Genomic DNA, 23037 nt, shown 5'->3' on the forward strand with positions numbered 1-23037 from the left:
TGTGTGTGTGTGTGTGTGTGTGTGTGTGTGTGTGTGTGTGTGTGTGTGTGTGTGTTTTCAATGCTATTCTGCCTAGGATGGAGTTACTCTGGTATATTTACACTTCTGCTGTTTAAAAAAGGGATGAGGGTTATAGAAAACTCAGAGCCAGAGATGAAGCTAGGAATTTGAATTTTGCCACTGGGAGCTAACAGTGAGCAGCCAAGCAGGGCTGTGTCTGGGAAGGACATGGACAATAGGTGCTGCCCCAAAACATGTAAAGGACAGAGGTATGGGAGCATCACGGCTACTCACAGATGACCTCTGAGGTCACGATGAAGGAAGAGAATGGTGCTGTGGCCTTACCTCACTAGAGGTAATGACACATCTAAGGAAGGAAATAAATCCATCGCAAGGAAAGCAGGTTAAAGAAGAAAACTGATGTACAGGGTAGCACTCTCCAGTGAAAGCACATGGAAGCACAGGGGCAGAGGCCGAAGGTGGATCTGGCTCCCACTGACACCATCCTTCCTTAGTCCGTCTAGCAGTTCAGGGTCCACCACTTTTTACAGGGCTTTAAGATCAGAGACCTGCTGGGGAAACAGGCACATTCTAGAAAGCATGTGATGAGCTCCTGTCCTGCTGTCCTTTAAGAATGGGTGGGTTCCTTCAGGAACATTACTGGAATCCACGGTTGCTGGGGATTAGTTGATATTCTGCCATGGGGATACACTGAGCTGTCAGCCTGTACTACAGTTCGGATATGGTTTATCTTTACCCAGACTCATGTTGAAATTTTATTTCCAGTGTGGTAGTATTAGGAGGAATTATGGCTAATCTTGACTAGATTTGGAATCACCATGGAAACACATCTGGCGTGTCTTATGAACTTCCAGAAAGGTTTAACTGAAGACTGAAGAGGGGGAGACCTACCCTAAATACAGACAGCACTGTCTCCTGGGCTGGAGTCTAGGACTGAGTACAGGAAAAGCAAGATTCACCCTTCTCCACTTCCAGACTAGAGTGAAGGGCTGACGCATCTCCTACTGCCATGCTTCCCCCTCAAAACTGAGTCCAAATAAATCCTTCCTTAAGTATTTAGTAAGTATTTTGACACAGCCATGAGAGAAGTAATGAATACTGGTGTAAGGCTTTTTAGAAGTAAGTAGGAGGAGGCTACTTAAGAGTGCATGGGTAACCTGGAAAGATGACTCAGTGGTTAAGTGCACTGGCTGTTCTTCTAGAGGTCCTGAGTTCAATTCCCAGCAACACATGGTGGCTCACAACCATTTATAATGAGATCTGGTGCCCTCTTCTAGGATGCAGGCATATATGCAGGCAGAATACTGTATAAATAATAATAACTCTATTTTAAAAAAAGAGTATATGGGTGCAGTCTCCTGGGCTCTCTCTTGCTCAGCGGACTAAAGAGCAAGGGCCTTGTTGTAAAGCTGACACCTCCACTCACCCTCTCCCCCTTGCCTTCTCACATAAGGTAGTTCATTCTTCCCACCCTGTCATGAGTAGAAACACCCCATCCCTCAGCAGACACACACGCTTGACTTTACACTTCCAGCATCTTGAACTAGCAGCTCAAATATCTTTCTCTTTTGAATCTCTCTTGAAATAACCGTTTCTCTTCTGAATTACCCAGTGTCAGGTGCAACAGAAAACAGAGTTTAAGAGGTCTGGAATTTGCTTCTTCAATTTGATGACTTATATAAATGTGTTCTCTGTACACAAGGCAATGCAAAATCACAGACCTGGAGTCGTAATACCTATAAAAGAAACCCTGTGTATGTAGCATTACACCTCATGTATTTTTCCCCTTAGACTCTTAACTAAACAGTGGCTAGACTCCTACAGTCAGTACATAATAATTTTAGTTGGCAGAAAAATCAGTAAACACATGGGACTATGTGAATAACAGTTTAACTATTTAAAAGTAATTTGATTTTAAGTATGTTTTTGTGTGTTGTGCTCTATAGGAAACATACGTTTTCCATTTTCTCCAAATAGATTAAATGTATACAAGAAAAACTCTAGATTTTGTTGTCTTTACTTTGGCTAAGCTATAAGAAAGGGCAAATTTATACCTTTAAACCCAACCAGGGGAGGGTAAAGTTAAAGAATTTTACTCAAGAAACCAGGAAAGAAAACAAATTATAAAAATTATTTTAAAAAGGATAACTGTAGAAATATATTAAGAAAGAGTTTAGGCTGGGTGTGGTGGCTCACACCTTTAATGCCAGCACTTGGAAGGCAGAGGGCAGCCTGGTCTACAGAGCTACTTCCAGGACAGCCAGCACTAAACAGAGAAACCCTATCTCTACAAGGGGAAAAAAGGTTACAAGTGGAACTTGTATAGTAATCTAATTGGTTCAGTGTATTTGTATATTGTGGCCACACATACTCTGTTCTCTTATAAAGAAAGATGAACTATTATATGGGTTTGTATGCAAACCAAGGATTATATCAACCGAGAAAAATGTCCAAGATATATATATATATATATATATATATATAACAAAATTTTGGTAGATTTTCCTTCTGGTGATAGCATTAAAGGCAGTGCTCATTTTCTTTTCTGTATTTTACTAAATCTTCTGTAATGAATATATAATCATTTGACTGGAAAAAATATGCTACTTGAGATGTCAAATTACTTAAAATGCCAGAGACAGCCAGAGGAAGGGCTTCAAGAAAGTCCAAGAGGACCTCAGTGATTTAGAGCACTGTTCTTGCAGAGGACACAGGCACTTTCCCCAGCATCCACATGGTAGCTCACAACCATCTGTAGCTCCAGTTCCAGGAGCTCTGATGATCTCTTCTAGCATATGTGGGCAGTAGACAAGCATGTGGAGCACATACATGCAGGCAAAACACTCATACACATAAGATAAAATAAATCTTAAAAAAGTGTTGTTGTTGTTTTTTTTTTAATGAAGGTCCATCTGGGTGGGAGATTAAACATTTTGCAAAATAAGTAATGAGTGAACTGTAAACAACAAAAGAGAACATTCTTATTTTACAAGGTGACTTAATGCAAAGCTTCATTTATCAACATACAATTCAAATGAGCAGCTGGCTCATAACCACTGATGCTTCCATTCCTTCAATAAAATACTTGTGAATTACAACACAGGCAAAGATAAAATCTCCCCAGACAACCTACCACCGAGACAGAAGACAGCCGAGTACAGAACTGGGCTGCTACTGACCCATCCTAAAACAGACGCAGCAACTGGTAGAAACCTCCCAATGAGCCCACAGCACAACTAACTGCCTTTTGAAACACTGACAGATGCTTTCACTCCAATACTCCCAGCAGCCCCCCAAATCATGGACCCAGAGCTAGAAAGACAGGAACAAGAAGCCAGCACTCACCCTGTGAGGCAGACAACGATCACACAATCACCACCAATAATCTTGTATCACACAGCAACATTCCAGCCAAATCAAAGAGTTATTTTAAAAATGAAAGCCACAATCACTTATTTCATCTTAAGCTCTAAGCTAAAAAAAATTTTTTTTTCAGGAAATGATTAACAGATTTGAATGATATAATTTAGTACGACGTTTTGGCAAGGGCTCAAGGAAGCAAGTACTCTCATGAACTGGTGGGAACAAATTGGCGTATTATTTCTGGCGGGCAATTTGGCCAAATGTGTTGAAAGTCTTTAAAATGTTTATACTCTTTGACTCACTAAGTCAACGTCTAGGAATTTTTCCTGAAGAAATAATCAGAGATATATAAAAATTTACTTTTAATATCCTTAGACCAGAAAGCACATAAACAACTAATAATACACACATGGCAATAACAGTGGACTAGTGAATATAAAACAGTTACATGATAAATATTAGATGGCATTTTAAACAACATTTAAAGGAGCCAGTGCTAGAATATGCTCAGAAAGTATTAAATGCATCAAAAAGTCAATCAATGTATCCTGGATGGTTCTAAATTGTAGTTCATCCCATTTTTGTGTGGTGCTAGGGATGAAATCTAAAGCCTCAAGGATACTATGAAAGCATCCTCCCACCAAGGCACATGCCACCCCTGATATTCTTCATTACTACATCATACCATGTGATATAATTCCATTAATCTTTGAACTATCTGTATAAAAATCTGAGTGTTTTTACTTCAGAATCCCCAGTACTAACCTGTCTAAACTCTAATAGATTTTCAAACTGGAATGCTGGATTCACAAATAGAGTTGAACAACTGATTCTCTTTGCTCCATGTTGTTAAGGTCTCGAAGAGAAATGTCAACAAATACTAGCTGAGATCCCTCTCCTTACCTTAGCTAGCAGGCTGGAAACGTGTTTAATTTCACTATTTGCCTTTAGCAATTCTTGTCTGAGCTCCGTGCAAGACAGTTGCAGTTGATCTTTCTCAGACCGAGCCACTTTCAGCATTTCCTGGACCTCAAAGTTCTCTGCCATCTGCCCCACGGTACTGCTGGCCTCTGTGGCCTCTTGCTTATCGGCCTCCAAATGAGCCTTCAAGGACCCATTCTCCATTTTCAAGTCTTCCAAGGTAACCCTACATTCCTCCAAAGTTTTGGCCATCACACTATTATTACACCGCTCGTGTTCTAGGAGCCCACTCAGCTTTTCATTTTCTTCCTTCAGGTGCTTAATCATGTCTATCGCTCCTTGGTTTTCTTCCTCAACCTTCCGTAGGCTACAGGTCAACTGCTGCTGAATGTTGAGCAGCTTCTCTCTTTCAAAGCGGCTCTTCTCAAGAATATCTGTGCACTTCTGCTCCAGCTCGAGGATTTTTCCTCCTTGGGCACTAGGCTCCTCATTCTTCACTCGCTCTTGCAGAAGATTGATCAGTTTCTCATTTTCCTGACTCAGCTGTTCTGCCCTCTCTCGGTGCTGGTGGAAAGAGGTCTCTAAAATGGTCTTCTCATCCGCTAGCTTCTCATTCTCAGCTGTCAGCTCCTGCACCATCTGCTGCTGGTCTGACAGTTCCTGCAGAGTAGCCTGAAGCTCTTCCGCGGTGCTGTGCTGACTTTCCTCCATCTTCTGGATCTTCTCGGTGAGAGATGCCAAGGACAGCTCACTTGCATTGTTTGGGGAGCTCCCAGTAGGGGAACACTTGGAGCCCTTAAAAGGGTTGCTAGTGGCTGACAGGGGCCGAGATGGGGTGTCTGCAGTGATATGCTCAAAATCTGAGGCATCCGGTGACAGAGAGGCTTTAGTGACATCACTGCTTGAAGATCCTGAGGTCCGCAATGCACTTCCGTGTAGGCTTCTTCTATACTCGTCCGTTTCACTGGACAATTCATTTCTAACTGGGCTTCCGAAGCTGGACTCTTGGGTAATGGATGTTGGGCAGCTGCTGTCACCAGTGTGACTTGCTGCCCCTTCTGAGTTTGGTGACTGCTCAAGGTAAGTCAGTTTCTCTTTCAAGGCCCTGTTCTCTTCCTCTAAGTCAGCAAGCTCTTTCTGAAAGGTCTTGTTCTTCTCCTCGAGGGTTCTTATCAAAGGCTCTGTGTCTCCCACGGGGACCAATGTGCCCTCTGCACTTGGGTCTGAAGCACAGGGGTCTTCAGAGCTCAGGACCCACCTCTCTTTACATTTTTTTAGTTCACTCCGAAGCCTGTTTATTTCACTGTCTTTGGTTTTGGCTTCTGCCAGAAGTTCCCGAACCTGGGACTCAAGCACAGCCTTCTCTGAACCTTCATGCTCTTGCTTAGGTTTTGCAGAGGTGGTCCTTAGGTGCTTGGTAGGAGTTGGATTGCAGGAGGAAGTTGGACTGGAGCCCACCTTCTTTGAACTGGAGGGACCACGTGGCACAGACCTCTCTCTTGAGATAGTTACTGAGAGTTCCCGTGGAGCTGGAATGCCTGTCCGTTTGGTTGTTGGAACAGTCCCTAAAAACAAAAGAAGAATAAAAACATTGAAAAAAAGAGCAAGCAAGCATTTTTATAATGAAACTCAAATGTCCTCAAAATATGGCATAAAGGATGGTATGGCTGTCACCCTTCATCCAATTCTCCCTCTTCTAGGTAGTTCAGTAAGCCTGAGCAATCCAGAACAATCCTATCCCCACCGCAACTGGTGGTTCAAGACAGAAATGCATAGCTCAGTTAAGATCTACGGACACAACCAAGAAGCCAAAGCTGCCACTCTAGGCTGGGGACTCAGAGCAGAGAAATGTGTAACTCTCATCAGAAAAGCTTTTTCTTGGAGTAGATGGTAATTAACAAAGAGATCTGCAACTGGACAGTGTGCAGAGAGCGAGCAAATTTGGAGTACTCATCCCTAAACGGGATCTCTTTATCAAACCCCTCTCCTTCAGACTCTGGGACCTATATGAAAGAGGAGATGGAAAGATTTTAAGAGCCAGAGATAGCAGATGACTCCAAGAAAAGTGTTTCCACATACAAGGCTGATAGACATGTGAACTCATGAAGACTGTGGCAGCATGCGTAAGTCCTGTACAAACTGAAACCAGACAAAATCCCAGCACTGAAAAGGAGAAGTGGGCACAAAGCCCTACCCCTAACCAAGAAGCTATTTGCAGTTGATATCGGCTGGGAAAGAGAAAATTAGTTTTCTCCAATGCAACGTCACAGGGCACATCAATCACACTCCAGGACAGGCTCCACGCCAACACAAAATGAACTCCATGTTTTCTTCCTTTACATTTTGTTTTGTTTTGTTTGTCTTATTGATTTTCTTTAAGTCTGCTTGTCTATTATGTCCTCCATTTTGTTGGTTTTTTTTTATTTTTTGAGAGGGATCTGGGAGGAGCTGGGAGGGTAACAAATATGATCAAAATATACTGTGTGAAAAATATTTTTATATAAAAAATTAAATATCTATGGATACTAGAAAAAAATCGGGTTTTTGTGGTGGAGGGGCACAGGAGTGGGCTGCTACATATCACTAGCCATTAGGAGAAAAGCATATGGCTGGCAACCACTCTGCCATCCTGTGACGAGGCTAAGACTCACTCTGTGTCAGAAAGAAGGACACCAAATTCTTTTTTTTTTTTTTTTTTAAGATTTATTTTTTTTATACAGCATTCTGCCTGCATATGTGCTTGCGGATCAGAAGAGGGCACCAGATTACATTATAGATGGTTGTGAGCCACCATGTGGTTGCTGGGAATTGAACTCAGCACCTGTGGGAAGAACAGCCAGTGTTCTTAACCTCTGACACCAAATTCTTAATGGCATCATATCAACCCTGAAGCTTGGCCTATTGCTGGAACAGCTGATTTACATGTTTCCTATAAGTCACTCTGAATTAGGTATTCTATAATGTGCAGCCTAATACAGCTATACAGACAGTGTTGAAAACTAAATAAAACATTAAGTTTGTTTACATTTCCCAAGTACATATTTTAAATGAGTGAACTTTGGGATAGGAAGAGGGGCTTGGGCCTGAATAGTAACATACTTGCCTAGCATGTCCAGGACCCAGAATTCCACCTTCAACAAGGAAGAGGTGGGGGAAGGGAGGACTTTGACAAGGAACTAGAAAACAGAATTGGCACTTGGAAGGCAGAAACAAGCAGGCTGATCTCTGAGTTAGACACAAGCCTGGTGTACACAGAGAGTGCCAGGACAGCCAGGGCCGTAGAGAAACCCTGTCTTGAAAAACCAAAAGAAAAAAAAAAGAACAAAGAAAATAAAACAGAGAAACAAAAACAAATGGTATAAGGATGTGGAATAGCTACAAATGTTAAAGAGATTGTTAAAAACCAGGAAATAATACAGAATTTAGAATATTATTACGAGAAATGTAAGTGCAACGATTTTTTCATATTTTTTGCTATATTATATATAATATCAATAATAACTAGTAGTAAAAACATTAAAGCTCACACAGGGATCACAGGGAAATGAAGACTCTAGGCTTAAACTTACTTAAAAATTGTAAAGACCTCTGGAGTCTGGGCTGCCTGCTATAGCCTGCTTTCTAATCAGGAAAGATCCCAGAGATAACCCGTCTCTCCCTTTCTGCAGTGTAGGAAGGGTGTGTAGAATGTACCCTTCACTGGTGACAGCCTGGTGTTCAGAGATTCAGAGTCTAGGCTGGCCCAGACTGCCAAAAGAGGGAGCAGCAGCTAACCTCAGCATAACAATGACAATGGGCAGCAATGGCAGCCACTACGCAGAAACCCTGGTTCTCGTGGGGCGTGCATGGTGGTGCATACCTTTAATCCCAGCACTCAGTGGGGCAGAGGCAGGTGGATCTCTGTGATACCAGCCTGGTTTACAAAGCCAGCTCCAGGACAACCAGGCTGTTACACAGAGAAACTTTGTCTCAAAAGGCCAGAAAGAAAGAGAGAGAGAGAAAGAGGGAGGGAGGGATGGAGAGATAGAAAGATGGGCGAGCACTCGTTGCTCTTGCAGAGGATCCAGATTGCACCCACAAAGTGACTCACAACTATCTGTAACTCCAGTCCCAGGGCATCTGATACCCTCTTCTAACTTCTGCAAGCAGAGCACTAGGCCCTCGTGTGATGCACACTCATAAACATAAAACAAATAAATCTAAAAAGAAATTTAAATTGTGCTCTCCAGACAGAGTACTGTGACAGACTTCTAAAATTTGTACACATCTAGTTAGCTAGCTTGCATCACACTAAATTACTCAATAAAGAAAAAGTTTAATTATTCTTATAAAATGAAGATTGCAACCACTCAGCCATAAAATGTTTTTGTAATACCAATCCACTAGAATGAAGTCATCTTGGAGAGAGCCAGGCTAAAGACTGGAAGATCACTCATGTTTCACAGTAACTGTGTCCAACAGGCAAGCCTGCAGATTATCACAGCAGGATAGGATTATCACAACAGCACCTGCCATTCCTCAAATATCACTTAAATGAAGCTCCTCTTCCTTCCTCCCCCATTCTCCTTCAACCTTTCGTCATTTGTTGCTTTTCCTTCCTTTTGCTGCCAAAGTTTTGTCTGTTCTCCTAATAATTATTACCTGTGCCTTGTATAAACCTCTCAAAAATTTTAACAGCAAACCAAAGTTCATTTATGAAATGCACCCAGTATGTTATGAAATGTATAATGCAAATATTTGTTGCATCTATTCTTTCTCCTTTGTTAATACTACACTGCTCTTTTTGTTTTTCTTTAAGGTTTTCTGTATCTCTGTATTCTCTCAACTCTGCGTCTAAGGACCTTCAATTCATACTTAAATTCTCCCTCCTCTTTTCTTTTTGCAACCAAGCAATTGGCCAGCAAATCTTATCAACTATTTTAGAAATGCTCCTGGGTTGTTACTTTCCTCTTGTTTTGGTCTGAACCTAGACTACCCTATCTAAATTTCTGAGACCTCCTTTTCTCGGGTCTTTCTGATTCCAGTCACCCAGACCTTTGGGACAAACTGAACAATCAGTTAAGCATCATATCCTTATTTCGATCACAGAATCTGTTTCTTTTTGTTTTGCTTCCAGATAGGGTCTCACTATACCTCTGGCTGGCTAGAACTCTCTATGTAGCCCAGGCTGGTCCCAAATCCATAGAGATCAACCTACCTCTGCCTCCCCAATGTTAGGATTAAAGGCATATGCCACAATGCCAGACCAGAATCTGTTTCTTATTCCAAGTCTGTGCCAGTATCAGACTTGTTCTGACCATGATACTCAACCTCATTCACTTCTCTTTGACTATCAATACACCCAGGTAACACAGGTCAGTATCCTCAACATTGTACATGGGCAAAGACTTTCCAGTGTGGCTGCTTTTGGGTACCCAGAGTCCCGACAGCAGTCCCTCACTCATGCTTAGTAAGTCCAATAAACTTGTCAGTTCCTTGGGGTAAAACTCTGATGAGACTGAACCTTGGTTTGTCTTTGGGTCTTTATGGAAGGGCACACACATTGCTTAGCTCCTTCTCCCTGACTGGGAGAATTTTTTTTTTTCACAACAAATAGTAAATTATATCTTAAGGTATTCAGAAAGGAAACCAGTAAATAAAAGGAAATGTTAGAAGGATGCAAAAATGGAAACTGTTTTATTAATGAGAAAATTTTTTATATATGAAAATAAAGATGGTTAGATGTTTACAGAATGGAAAACTAAAAAGTTTATACAGATTATAAAAGTCTGAGTGAGTTATTTAAGGTACAGAAGGATGAAACTTAGAGATGCTGTATATAGTTATTAAAGTTTCAAAGATCAACAATTAAAAGGACTGGCTCAAAGTTTATTTAGAAATGGTTAGTTATGGAAACATACTCAGTAGTGAAAAGTACCAAACTGGCATAGCTGATCTTCTGGCTGTTCAAGAACCAGACTTGGAGGCCATAGTAATGTGGTCAGGGGGACTAAAGAGGAGAATAGTTTCTTTTGCCTCCTAAGGTCAACGAGGTTCCAGGGGACTGCAAGCCATCTCTTGAAATGTCCTGTAACTGTAGAATCTCCTGTTCTCTTGTTCTGGGAAGTCTTTGTACTCTAGCTAATGTCAGGTCTACAAAGAGGAGGTTCAACATGGAGGAAAAGTTTCCTCACTCCTTCCAATGGAAGCCACAGTTGGGACAAGCAGGACCTTTTACTTACTCTCACAAATACGGAACAACTGATTAAAGAAAGGTTAGAGGGGCCAAAGTTTCCTTTCAAGCCCAAGTGACCCCTTAGTGTCTAGATCCTCATCTGGCCTTGACAGTCCAAAAAGACTTCAGCCTAGGCTCACTGCAGCACCTGTCATAGTCAAGAGAGATTGGTCCACTATTGTTTACAGTTTGTAGCCTGGTCCCAGTTCTAGCCTGAGCATGCCTCTGCTTTCTATCTGACACTGTTATGTAAGTAGCTGTTATGGAAGCTACTTTCCTGCATCAAGAGTCCCAACAATCAAGCCATAGAACTGTGGGCTATGGTAGGCCCTTCCCCTCCGTTCTTCTTTTAGGTATTCGGTCAAGGTGGTATGAAAAGTAACTAGTAGAAAACTGGTGCTGAGAAGTAAGGCCATTGCTATGATAAACCTGACCACATCATTTAAAAGCTTTTGGAACTGGTTTGTGGAAGAAACATAAAAGAGTTTGGAATGGCAGGCTAATGAGAAGCATTAGAAAGAACCCAGTCAGCGATCAATGGGTAACTTTAAAGGAAGTTTAGATGACCAATATCAAAAGAAATGCAGACAGTAAACTATTTCAGAGGTTTCAAAAGGGAACACGGATTCTGTTAGGGCCTAGGCTAGAAACCATTAGTTTTCCATTCTGGCAAGGAACCTGGCTGCAATCTGCCTGAATCCTGAAAATCTGAGTAAAACTGAATTCAAAATTTACGGACTATTTTGTTTGGTGGGAGATATTTCCAGAGAGCACAGCATTCAGATTGTAGCATAGCTACTGCTCACTGCACTTACCCAGATGTATAGAGAGTAAAAAGTAGAGGGGAAAAACAAAGGAGTTATAGTTGTTAAAGATTAACTGAAGCCTCTGGCTTTGTGCTGGGACAAAATGGGAGGAGCCTGACCTCACCTATTAAGAGCTCTAGGGCATAATGTTAATTCATTTGAGAGTTCCAAGAAAGAGCCTTCAGGACACCTTGGTGAAAACGGCTGCCTAGGAAAGCATTTTGGCAGGTTTAGCCATGAGGACCCAAGTAGCTAAGCTACACCTTAAGCTGTAAACAGAACTTGTCATCATCAAAATGGTGCTAGTTTTGCAGATATGCAAAATGCAAGAAAGAGGGCATCGTGAAGGCTTGTGTTGAGATTCCAGAAAGTTGCTGGGGCAGGTTAATATACAGCAGGGTCAAATTTCCATCATGGCACTCCCAGAAAGGCTGTGAGCAAAGCTGGGAAAGTAAAGCCTAAGCCACAAGTTTCAGAAATTCCAGGATGTTGTAAATGCCAGGAATATGGAAAATTCACTAAGGAAAGCCAGGGTAGGAGAGAGACCACATGTCCTTCCCAGCCCCCTACAGCAGACTTGAAGAGGTGGAGCTGTCCAAGCCCACTGGAACCCCTAGGATGCCATCACAAACCCCAGATGCAAGACACAAAGCTACAGGTTTTGGGGTCTTCTTTTGATCCTGTCTTTCTTTGCTGTGCCCTGGCCCCCCTAATTCCTTCCTTTTAGAATAAGGACATTTACTCACTGCTTTGTATAACAGGTGTAATTTGTTTTTTGTTTTGGACCTTTGAACAGTGTCAAAACTATGCTGTGGGGACTTTAGAAAATGAACCGAAAGCATATTTGTATAATAAGCTAGTTGTGAGCCTCTGGGGGCCAGGGGTGGAGTACTAAGGTTTACAAGTAAAAACAATATATTGCGTACATGCCTCCCACAGTGTCATGTGTTTGAACACCAGGACCCTGGCTGGTGGCTCTGCTTTGAGAGGTTGTGGAACCTTTAACAGGTGTGCCTCGGCTAGAAGTAGGTCACTGGGGACAATCTTTGGGTTATATAGCTGATCCCGGTTTGCCATGGCCCTTCTTTCTGTTTCACCACTTTCCCTCTTCCCTTCTGCTGTGACAATATCACCAGTCCCAAGTTTAGATGCCAAGGCTAGAATTAAAATAAATCCTTCTTCCCTCAAACTGCTTTTTTTTTTTAACATATTTGTGGGAGGAAAAAAAAGATAACAAAACAGTCACAAGAAAAATAACTACTACAGATGCCCAGAAGCAAGTATGGAAGACACGTCTAGACTAGTTCAAGAGGTCAGAGTGCCAGAGAGGGAGTTTCTTTTACAGAACATCTACTTGTATGAAGGGATGAAAAAAAATTAAGATAAAACAAAAACAGTGAAAGACCAAAAAACTTCACTCAACATGAGGAGTTATATAAACAGGGGAAAAAACTATAACCCATCACTTCATCCTGCAAGGATGATGAGATCCGAGTTCACAATAACGTCAACCCTACATAAAATGCCTATACATGGAGCTTGAGAGACTACTTCCAAAATCATTTGAGTATCATCATGCTTAAAGGTGAAAAAGTTAAAGAACAGATGAAACGGAGCCACAGATGACAAGGTACACAGAGCTGGCAGGTAGGGAGGAGAGTATCGTTAACATCAACACTGCCCTTACTAACACAGAGTCAAAGATACTACATACAGGTGACATTACTAGAAATAAAGATACAACGCATTATTAAAAGTGACAACAACAAGGACTAAAAACTGATAAAGGACAGTTATTCATACAGTATATAAAGAACTCTTAAAGCTCAATAACGAGAAAACCACCTGCTTAAAAAGGCACAGAAGTTCTGAATAGACATCTCACCAGCCAAGACGCACGGGTGGGAAATGGGCGTCCGAAAAGCTCCACAGAACATCATTTGTGGACTGCAGGCTACAACAGTGAAAGCTAGGCACGAATGCACAAGCATATAACCTCAGCAACTGGGCCACTGTCACAGGATGCCTGCCAAGTGATTGAAGACAGCCTGGACTGCATGCGAAACCCTGCCTTAAAAACAAAACAAAAACCCCACACAACAATGGGATAGCATTATACACCAATTACAACGTTTTCACTCTCCGTGAGAACACCAAATGCTGGCAAGGCTATGTGACTTTTCAGTCTCTTTTTGTTGTGATAAAAACACCCTGATGAAAAGCAAGCTAAGGGAAAAGGGGTTTATGTCAGCTCACAACTCTAGGTTACAGTCCATCCTTGTGGGGAAGCCAAGGCAGGAACTTGAAACAGCTTGTCTTTTCCAGTCAAGAGCAGAAAGAATGAAGGCGTGCCTACTTGTGATCTCTGCACTTATACAGCAAGACCCAACCCCTGAGAACGCAGCAGCCCACTTTTAGGCCGGAACATAATCAAAACAAACTCCCACAGACATGCCCACTGAGCTAGACAGCTAGACACTCATTAAGACTCTCTTTTAAGTGATTCTAGACTGTGTCAGTTGGCAAAAGTAGTATAGAAACAACTGGAACTCTCATTGCTGATGGAAACCTAAATGTTATAGCAACAGTGAAAGACACTTCAGTGTTTTCTTGCAAAAGGTATTAAACTAAAGATACTTACATTACATGACCCAATAATACACTCCCTGTTTAACCAAATAAGTTGAAATGTTATATCCACACAAAACCTCATACATCAGTGGTTCTCAACGTGTGGGTCACAACCCCTTTGGGAGTCAAATGATCCTTTCAGAGGGTTCACATAAGACCACCAGAAGACACGGGTACATTACAATTCAAAACATAGCAAAATTGCAGTTAGGAAGTAGCAACAAAAACAATTTTATGGTTGGGGGTTACCACAACATGAGGAACTATACTGTAAGGGTCACAGCACTAAGAAGGTTAAGAACCAACAAAGACCAAGAGGTTGAGAACCACTGTCACACATGGATATTTTTAGTTGCTTACTCATAATGACCAAAACTGCAAAGCAACCAAAATGTCCTTCAGTGGGTGAACGTATGTTATGGAATATTATATAATGCTTAAGAAAAGCCACTGAGCTGTTAGTCAGCTGTCACTGTAAGTCCCTAAGATAATCAACTTATTAAGATAAGAGAGTTACCAGGGCTTAGTTTTTGAGGCTTCAGGCTATTGGTCCAGCCAATTGGTTTTTGGCTCATGGCAGCCTAAAACCATACACATCTCAAGCAAAAACATTCACCTTATAGCCAGAAACAAGGGGGAAAGGGTTAGAGAGCTGGGTCCCACAACCTCCTTCAAGGGCACATCCTATCACCTGAAGGCCTCCCATTAGGCCTTACCTTTTTGGTTTCCACTCTCACAGGACTAAGCTACTCTACATGGGCCTTTAACATGGAAATTTTAGGGGACACTTCAGCCAAATATGAAACAGAAGTCATAAAAGACAAGGGGGGACTGGAGAGATGGCTCAGAGGTTAAGAGCACTGGCCATTCTTCCAAAGGTCCTGAGTTCAATTCCTAGCAACCACCTGGTGGCTCACAACCATCTATAATGAGATCTGGTGCCCTCTTCTGGCATGCAGGCACAATGCTGTGTAAATAAATAAACAAATCTTAAAAAAGAAAAGCCATGGGAGAATTTGTGAGGATGTATTAGTAAGTAAAAGGAACTAATCTGGTATGGCTGCATTCTATATGGCTGCCATATTTGATGTTCCAGAAAACACAAAGCTATCACAGCAGTAAAAAGGTCAGTTAGGGCTTAGGAAGAGGGACAAATAGCAAAGTACAGAAAGTATTTTGCATGATGCTAAAATGGTGAATACATGTTATTCTACATTTGTTCACGAACACACAGAACCAAGATTGAACCCCAGTGCAATCTACGTACTCTGAGTGATAATGCCGGTCAGTGATGGGTGCTGATGATGGGAAACTATATCCATATGTGAGCAGGAAGTGTTGTGCTTAAAACTGAACCAAAAATAAATTTTATGTATACATTTGTTTAACTTATTCATTTATTTATGAATATTTATTTTTTTACAAATATTTATTTATAGCACATATGTAGAGGTCAAAAGACAAATTTTAGGAGTTGTTTCTCTCCTTCAACTGAGACTGGTGGCAAGGGCCCTCACTCGGAGCCATCCTCTGGCTGCTTGCATATGTATTTTAAATGACAGCAATAAGCATGATCGAAGAGTTGTCTCTGTGCAGGACAAGACATAGGCAGCTCTGCTCTGGGTTCGCATCAGTTCCTGTCCTCTTTCATTCCAACCTGTGCATATACCACTAGTACAATCAAATTAAGAAAAGCAATTTGAACAATCTAGTGTGGAGGCAGGCAATCAACAACTGTTGGTTTTATAGGCAGCACTGAGCCTTTGGACTTAGAACACATGAGATTAAAAAAAAAAGCCTGAGCAGATACTCTGCTATAAGGAACTATGTGTTATCACGTTGCAGCCACACCTTAACTTTGTAAGAAGAGTTTTTCCTGAGCTAGGCTGTCTTTCAGGAGTCTTGGTGTAGTGCTTTCTTTCCAGGGACACACATTCTCCAAGTAAAGTTAGTGGAGACTGCTTTGAAAATCAAACAGTAAGAAAAATATAAGAGCTCTACATTCATCCAAAACAGCTGAATTACTTGCTCACTTTGTTAAAATTGGAAGCTTCAATGTTTAGAGATGTTTTTGTAAAAAGATAACTGAATCTTTTTTAAGAATGCAAAATTAATTTCACTCATTCTGCTTACAAAGCAACTTGGGTTAGAATTTAAAACACTTACAAATCTACAACCTCCTCTTTCCCAAAGCTCACTCTACAGCACGGCCACTATGACCAGCACTCCAGAAGAGGGGGGCAGCACAGCTTCTGAACAAAAGACCCCTAACCCTCAGAAGGGGGCTCCAATCTGAAGAGGACACAGTGACTGCTCTGTGCTGGGTTATAGCAAGACACAGGAGAACACAAAGCAGCAGTGTGTGAGGAAAGATAATGGTGTGGTGTGGGCGCTCTCACAGGCACCCCACACACTGGCTGCTCTTCCTCATCTCCAGAAGCCAAAATGCAAAATGGCTCTGGAAAGGCAGCTACCAACGTGCAAAAGCCTGAAGAGCGCAAAGCAAGCAGAGGCACCTAGTTTCCACGGAAGCAGACATGGCCAGAGGTGGCCTAGCCCCAGAATTCACTCTGCGAAGTCCAGCCATCCCTGAGCACTGTGCAGGCCGATGAAATCCTCACTGCCTGACTCCAAAGCTTGGCACCTCTCAACAGAAATCCCTCAGCATTGTGTAAAGATAAAGCACATGGTCTCCAGGCAGCAAACATCAAGAATACGGGGCTGTGTGTTTGGGGGTGGGGGGGTACTTTAATGAATGAAAAGATCTGCCTCTGCACATGCAGCCTTCATTTAAGGAGATGGGAAAAGCTTGACCCCCAGTTTTCTGATGCTCCATGCAAGTCAGAGCTAACTAGAATAGATCACAGTGGAGTTCTATGCCTGGCTCGAAGTAGCTTCCTTCCTATGTCAGGATCACCATGAACTACACCCCCTGACCGGTGCTTTGCTTTTCAAAGTATTTTCACACACACACTTAAGGCTCATAAAATTCAGCTGACAGAAGGTCATCTTTTGGTTTGTTTTTGTTTTGAGGCAGGATCTTGTTAAATTGTCCAGGTTGGCCCTAAAACTTTTATGTATATATAATCAATCCCCCTGCCTCAGCTACCCCAGCAACTGTGATTACAGACATGTACTACCACGCCCAGTTTTGGGTTTTTTTTTTTTTTTAAGCATTATTAGCATCATCTTATAGACAATAAGACTGAGGATCTAAGAGGTTTCACCATCTGCCTAAGGGCCACACAGTAAATCTTCTGATACCTAAGTATAAAATCATATATGTTTAGAACTGGAAGAAACAGAAATGCTGTAGCCCCATTTTTCTTTCTTTCTTTTTCTAATAAAATTCTTTTTATTATCATTATCATTTATTGCAACTTATTCAGTTTGTATCCTGGCTGTGGCCCCCACCCTCAGCTCCTCTCAATCCCACCCTCCTTCCCTCTTCTCCCCCTGTGCCCTCCCCTAGACTACACTGATAGGGGAGGTCCTCCTCCCCTTCCATCTGACCCTAGCCTATCAGGTCTCATCAGGACTGGCTGCATTGTCTTCCTCTGAGGACTGGCAAGGCTGCACACCCCCTCCTCCCCAGTACAAGGTGATCAGAGAGCCAGCCACTGAGTTCATGCCAGAGAAAGCCCCTGCTCCCTTTACTAGGGACCCCAACTGGTAGCCCCATTTTTTCACAAAGTAGTATCAGTGCATCTAACTTCTGGTATTTGCTGAACCATTCAGTCACCACTGAGTGAGTACTCTGAATGAAAGAGAACTCCCCCATCCCTCCCCCAACACACACACACAAGGCTCATCCAGAGCTGACCAGCTCACAGTTGGACAATCGTTCTTTATCTGAAGCTGAAATCTGTCTCCCCTATCATGGTACACACTGGTTCCAGTTCTGAAAGAACCTGGAACCACAAAGAATAAACTGACTGACTCTTCCGCATGACCTCTGGGTTTGTGGAGGCAGTTTTGTTTCCTGTTGATCATCTATCCTTCAGTCAAAGAAAAACATTCCTAATTCTCTCCAAAAGGCCTCGTAGGACCCAACATTAGTTCACTGAACAAATTGCCTCAAGATTTTTTTGATTTGCTAAAATCCTTCCAAAACTTGCCAGAACCTTAAAATACCTCTGATACAGTCTTTCTGAGTTAGAAATCTTTTACAACAGAAAACGTAACTCAAGCTTCCAAAGATACAAAGAGGGTTTTAGCTGGTCAACTCAAAGCCTAGCATCAGGACACACCGAGTCAGCTCTGTCTCTTGCACTTGCCTACCTCCTTCAGTCATCTGTGTTAGTATACTGCAGGTCCTCACAGCAGAGATGTAGTTCCAGAAGCACCAAGTCCCACACATCATAACCATCATCACATCCACGGAACAAAGGTGTTTCCTCAAGTTTCACCAAGTTTCTCTGAGACCAGGGACATCCTTTAAACAATTAAGGTTGAGGCCAAAGTTCAGTGTTACCCACTGAAAGGAAAAAAACCTGAGTTATCCAAGGAGAGCCCCTGGGGAGAGTAAAGTAGAAGCCAGGAAATCAAACAAGTATTCAAATGAGTTCTCTATTAGAGTATACTAATGGTAATATGGCAGTTTCCCTTTAGCCATGGGGACCTTTGGTGAGTGACTGAAGCCACAGATACTCAATTCTATGCTTCCTTCCATGTACTTATAGTCCTATAATAGAGTTTTATTTGTAAGTTATACATACTAAGAGATTAATAATAATAAAGCAACCATGATAACACAGTTGTGTGAATGGGGCCTTTTTCAAAATCTTATACTATACTCCGCCTTCTCTTGGTGACTTGAGATAATACAATGCCTAAATTATTAATGAGAGGTGAAGGATGTGGACATCATGACAGCACTAGGCTCCTAGGTAAGGGTTATTCGACACCCTCTAAGTGTACCACCAATTTGACAACCAAGATGTAGACTGAGTGACTAACAGGAGGCTAGTTCACTCAGCATGGCTAAGGGAATGACTAACACCCAGGTCCGACAGAGTAAGATAATGGGAAATTTCATGGTGAGCAACTAAAACTTATGTTGTTTTTTTGTTTGTTTGTTTGTTTGTTTGTTTGTTTTGGCTCGGTTTTTTTGAGACAGGGTTTCTTTGTGTAGCCCTGGCTGTCCTGGAACTCACTATGTAGACCAGGCTGGCCTCAAACTCATGAGATCCACCTGCCTCTGCTTCCCTGGGATTAAAGGTGAACACCACCAACTGCCTGACTTTTTTTTTTTCCAGTGATTTTTCAAGAGTATTATGGACCAAGGTTGATCGTAAGAAGTTGACTAGGCTCAGTGGCACATGCCTGTAATCCCAGCATTCAGGAGGCAGAGGCAGGCAGATTTCTGTGAGTAGAAAGCCAGCCTGGTCTACAAAGTGAGTCTAGGACAGCCAGGGTTACACAGAGAAACCCTGTCTTGAAAACACAACAAAAAAGTAGTTGACTAAAAGCATGGAAAGCAAAATCAGGTAAAAGTGTGAAAACTACTGTACGCTAAGCCAATTGAAAAGAAAGGACTTAAGGCTCTAGCAGACACTATTAAGCAACAATTGAAAAGGAATATTGTATAGCTAGTTAGCATATAACAAAACAATCAAAAGACATTGTTAAATAGGGTTAGGGCAGGGTAGTAAATTTTAAGACTGCTAGGACTGTGATTAGGTCAGCATTTCTGGGTGCAATGAATGGCTGGCGGGGTTGTCCATGAAGGTTCTTTCAATGTGAGTGAATGGTCTCACCACAGCTGCACTGCTAAACCTACACATTTCATCTATTATCACTGTTTGGGAACGCACCCACAAAATCACAGCTTAACAAAACTACCTTATGTTCTCATGATTTTAATTTGGGGGAGCTTGGTTAGGTAGTTTCACTTATATGCTCATGTGACTTCAATCTGAAGTTGACTGGCCTGTGGAGCTGTGGCTAGGCTAGACATCCTGCCTACTTCACCAACATGGATGGTATCAGACAGAGATCAGCTGGGCTGTCATAGTGACCTCTCCAGTATGATCTCCCAGGAAATACAGTCCTTACAGAATGGCTCAGAGCTCCTACAAACAGAAAGTTGCATGGCCTTTCACAGCCAGTCTCAGCAGCCACGCTTATCACTTCTGCCATACGTATCTCTCCAACTCAGACAGTCCTAAGCCTGCCCAGATTCCAGATGCACATTTTCCATGGAAGAAGTGGTGGAGTCACACTACGGAAAAGCACGTGGAGTGGAAGACAGAATTATGGCTGTCTCTGGAAAATGATCTGTCACACCTCAGTGGACATTTATTTTGCCTCTGTTTCCCAGAATGATGTCTGAATCACTAAACATCCAGACATGGAAGCAGATGTGAGTACTGTCAACACTGGACAGTTCCACAGATGCAATAAGAACTGCCATTAAGTTCCCTCCTGGTAAACACAAGATAAGCAACGATCTGTATTCTACAGCTAGTTGGGCCCTCTCTTCACTCCAGGGCCAAGGAGGCAAACGAAGGGTGAAGAAACGTTTTCTGTTTCACTGCACTCTTCAAAATCAAGCTCTCAGACTAATGACAATGTTTAGTGCTTTACCACTGAAAAAACACACTGAGTGATCTTCTCTTCAACCTCTGACTTAGTAATATTTCAAAAAAGTTAAGAAGCACATAAATACAACTTTCTCATGTAAAAATCTATACTGGACCAAATACCTTTACAAATATTCACTCATTCAAAACTCTTTGCAGCCAGGCTTGGTGGCCTATGCCAGCAGACGCAGCTACTTGGAAGGCTGAGGCAGCAGGATCACTCAAGCTCAGAAATTTGAGAGTACCTTGACCCAATCAAGCAACCGACAACAAACCCCTATGCAGGCCGCTACTGTCTTTACACATCTTACCAAGGGGGAAACTCAGACACACTTGGGTCAGACAATATGTCCAAAGATCCACACTTTGAATTGGGTTTCAACCCAGAAAATGGAGGTTCAAAAGTTCGTATCTTTTTCGACCCCCTTTTTTTTTTTTTTTTAAAGACAGGGTCTCCTGTAGCGCAGGCTATACCCAAACTTGATCTTCTACCTTATACTCACAAATGTGGGGATTAATGACCAGTGCTGTCATGCCCATCTCCTAAATTCATACTCATAATCACAAAACTCCTCACCTTTACATACAAAAATAATACCTCATTTTAAAGTGAAACCAAAATCCCCTCCCTGGAGACAAAACACCCTAGAACAGTGTTTCTCAACCTTCCTCATGTTGTGGTGACCCCAAACATAAAATTATTTTTGTTGCTACTTCATAACTGTAACTTTGCTATCATGAATCATAATGTAAATATCTGTGTTTTCTGACGGTCTTAGGTGACCCCTGTGAAAGGCTCATGATAAATCCTCAAAGGAGTTGCACCCCACAGACTGAGAACCACTACTCTAGAAAAATACATTCTTCCCAGACTTTCAAAAATTGACATAAACGTGACACATCTGGGAACACAGCACACACATCTGTGACATATGTGTAAGTATGCTTTATGAACTGTGGCTCTTTGCTTGGTTTTTGTCTGTTTTGGTTTGTTTGTTTTGAAACAAAGTCTCACTATATTGCCCTGGCTGGCCTTGAACTTACAAAGATCTTCCCATCCCTGCTTCTTCAGTGCTGAGATTAAAGGCAGGAGCTGTCGCACCCAGACCATTTTCAATTGGAACAGCTATTGCCAAATAGCTTTTCCAAAAAAGATTGCAATCATTCACAGGACACTGGCAGAGAATAGGAGTGTCCCTTTTAATCCCCTCAACAGTCCCAATTTCCATGACTACTTTATTTTTTTTAATTTATTTATTATGTACACAGTGTTCTGCCTGCATGTGTGCCTGCACGCCAGAAGAGGGCACCATATTTCACTATAGATGGTTGTGAGCCACCATATGGTTGTTGAGAATTGAACTCAGGACCTCTGGAAGAGCAACTAGTGCTCTTAATCTCTGAGTCTTTACCCAGGCACCCATGACTACTTTATTGAATCTCTTTCTCCCCTTCATTTCTTCTGCATTTGAATTGTTCATCACTAATGCCTATTGATCTCTAACATCTGTTTTAGCTGTAAATTTTGTTCCTATAAAGGAATTTTATATTATCCAGAGTGTTACATATGTCAAATAGAGACTACTTGTACTATATTATCTTCTCTTTTTACAATTTAAGTTTATTTCTCACTGATACATAAAAATAACAAATTTCCCACTAATGGGGAATGTAATGTTTTAAGACACAGATATAGTATGTAATATTTAAGTCAAGTTAGGTATTTACCTCATATATCCATTTATACACTTCTGGCTCATTTATTATTTCTTCATGGTAAACAATTTCAATATGCTTTAACTTTCTGAAATGTATAGTTAGTTATTTTTACCTCTAGACACTCTACTGCCATGTACATGCTTCTCTCCTTCTTCCTCAACAGCATAACTTTTGGTTGGGCACATGGTTCCAGTGGCACATTTCAGCCTCAATTATATCTGGATGTGGCCAGAAGTTGGTTCTGGCCAACTGGATAGAACTTTCCAGAAGCTGGACCTCAACAGACAGTATTAACACATTCCTTTTGTTCACTTTCTTTCCTTGCCCCATTCCTTCATCCTAGTTGTCCAAAATAGCCCATTTTGGACCTCAAACTCTCACACAGTGGTGGAGCTAGAGGGCACCAGGTGCCGTGGCTCAGCACCTTTGGGTATCACACTTGCCCTGGATCACAGGCACAAACCCTCAAGAGAAACAAGCATTTCTCTTGTTTAAGCCATTCATTTGTGGGGGATCGGTTGTCACCTGCAGTCAGATTTAATCCTAAAAATGTATTTCTGAATACAGGGCAATGGTCAATTCTCAGTGAGAACCCAAACAGAATCAAAATAAAGTTTTTTTATTTACTTAAGTTTTTGTTGGTGTAAATAGGCCAAATCCTGCTTTAACCTATGTTTGTTATATAATATATACCATATTGCATGTTTTATATATTTACCAATATGTACATATTATAAGGTACGTTATATAACATTTAAGACTGCTGATCACTTTATCC

The 23037-nt window shown here is 41.7% G+C and overlaps 1 protein-coding gene across 5 annotated transcripts in view; it reads right to left on the reverse strand.

The window, feature by feature from the left end:
* Positions 1 to 23037, reverse strand: part of Specc1 (sperm antigen with calponin homology and coiled-coil domains 1) — a 251057-nt gene that overhangs the window by 99828 nt on the left and 128192 nt on the right. For all 5 annotated transcript variants that reach the window (XM_055594127.1, XM_055594125.1, XM_055594129.1 and 2 more), the window contains one exon: positions 4288 to 5870. In XM_055594127.1, the coding sequence (XP_055450102.1) occupies positions 4288 to 5870 (1583 nt within the window). The remainder of the gene's footprint in view (positions 1 to 4287; positions 5871 to 23037) is intronic.

The sequence above is a fragment of the Psammomys obesus genome, unplaced genomic scaffold, assembly GCF_907164565.1.
Source record: "Psammomys obesus unplaced genomic scaffold, mPsaObe1.curated_primary_1811, whole genome shotgun sequence".
NCBI lineage: Eukaryota > Metazoa > Chordata > Mammalia > Rodentia > Muridae > Psammomys > Psammomys obesus.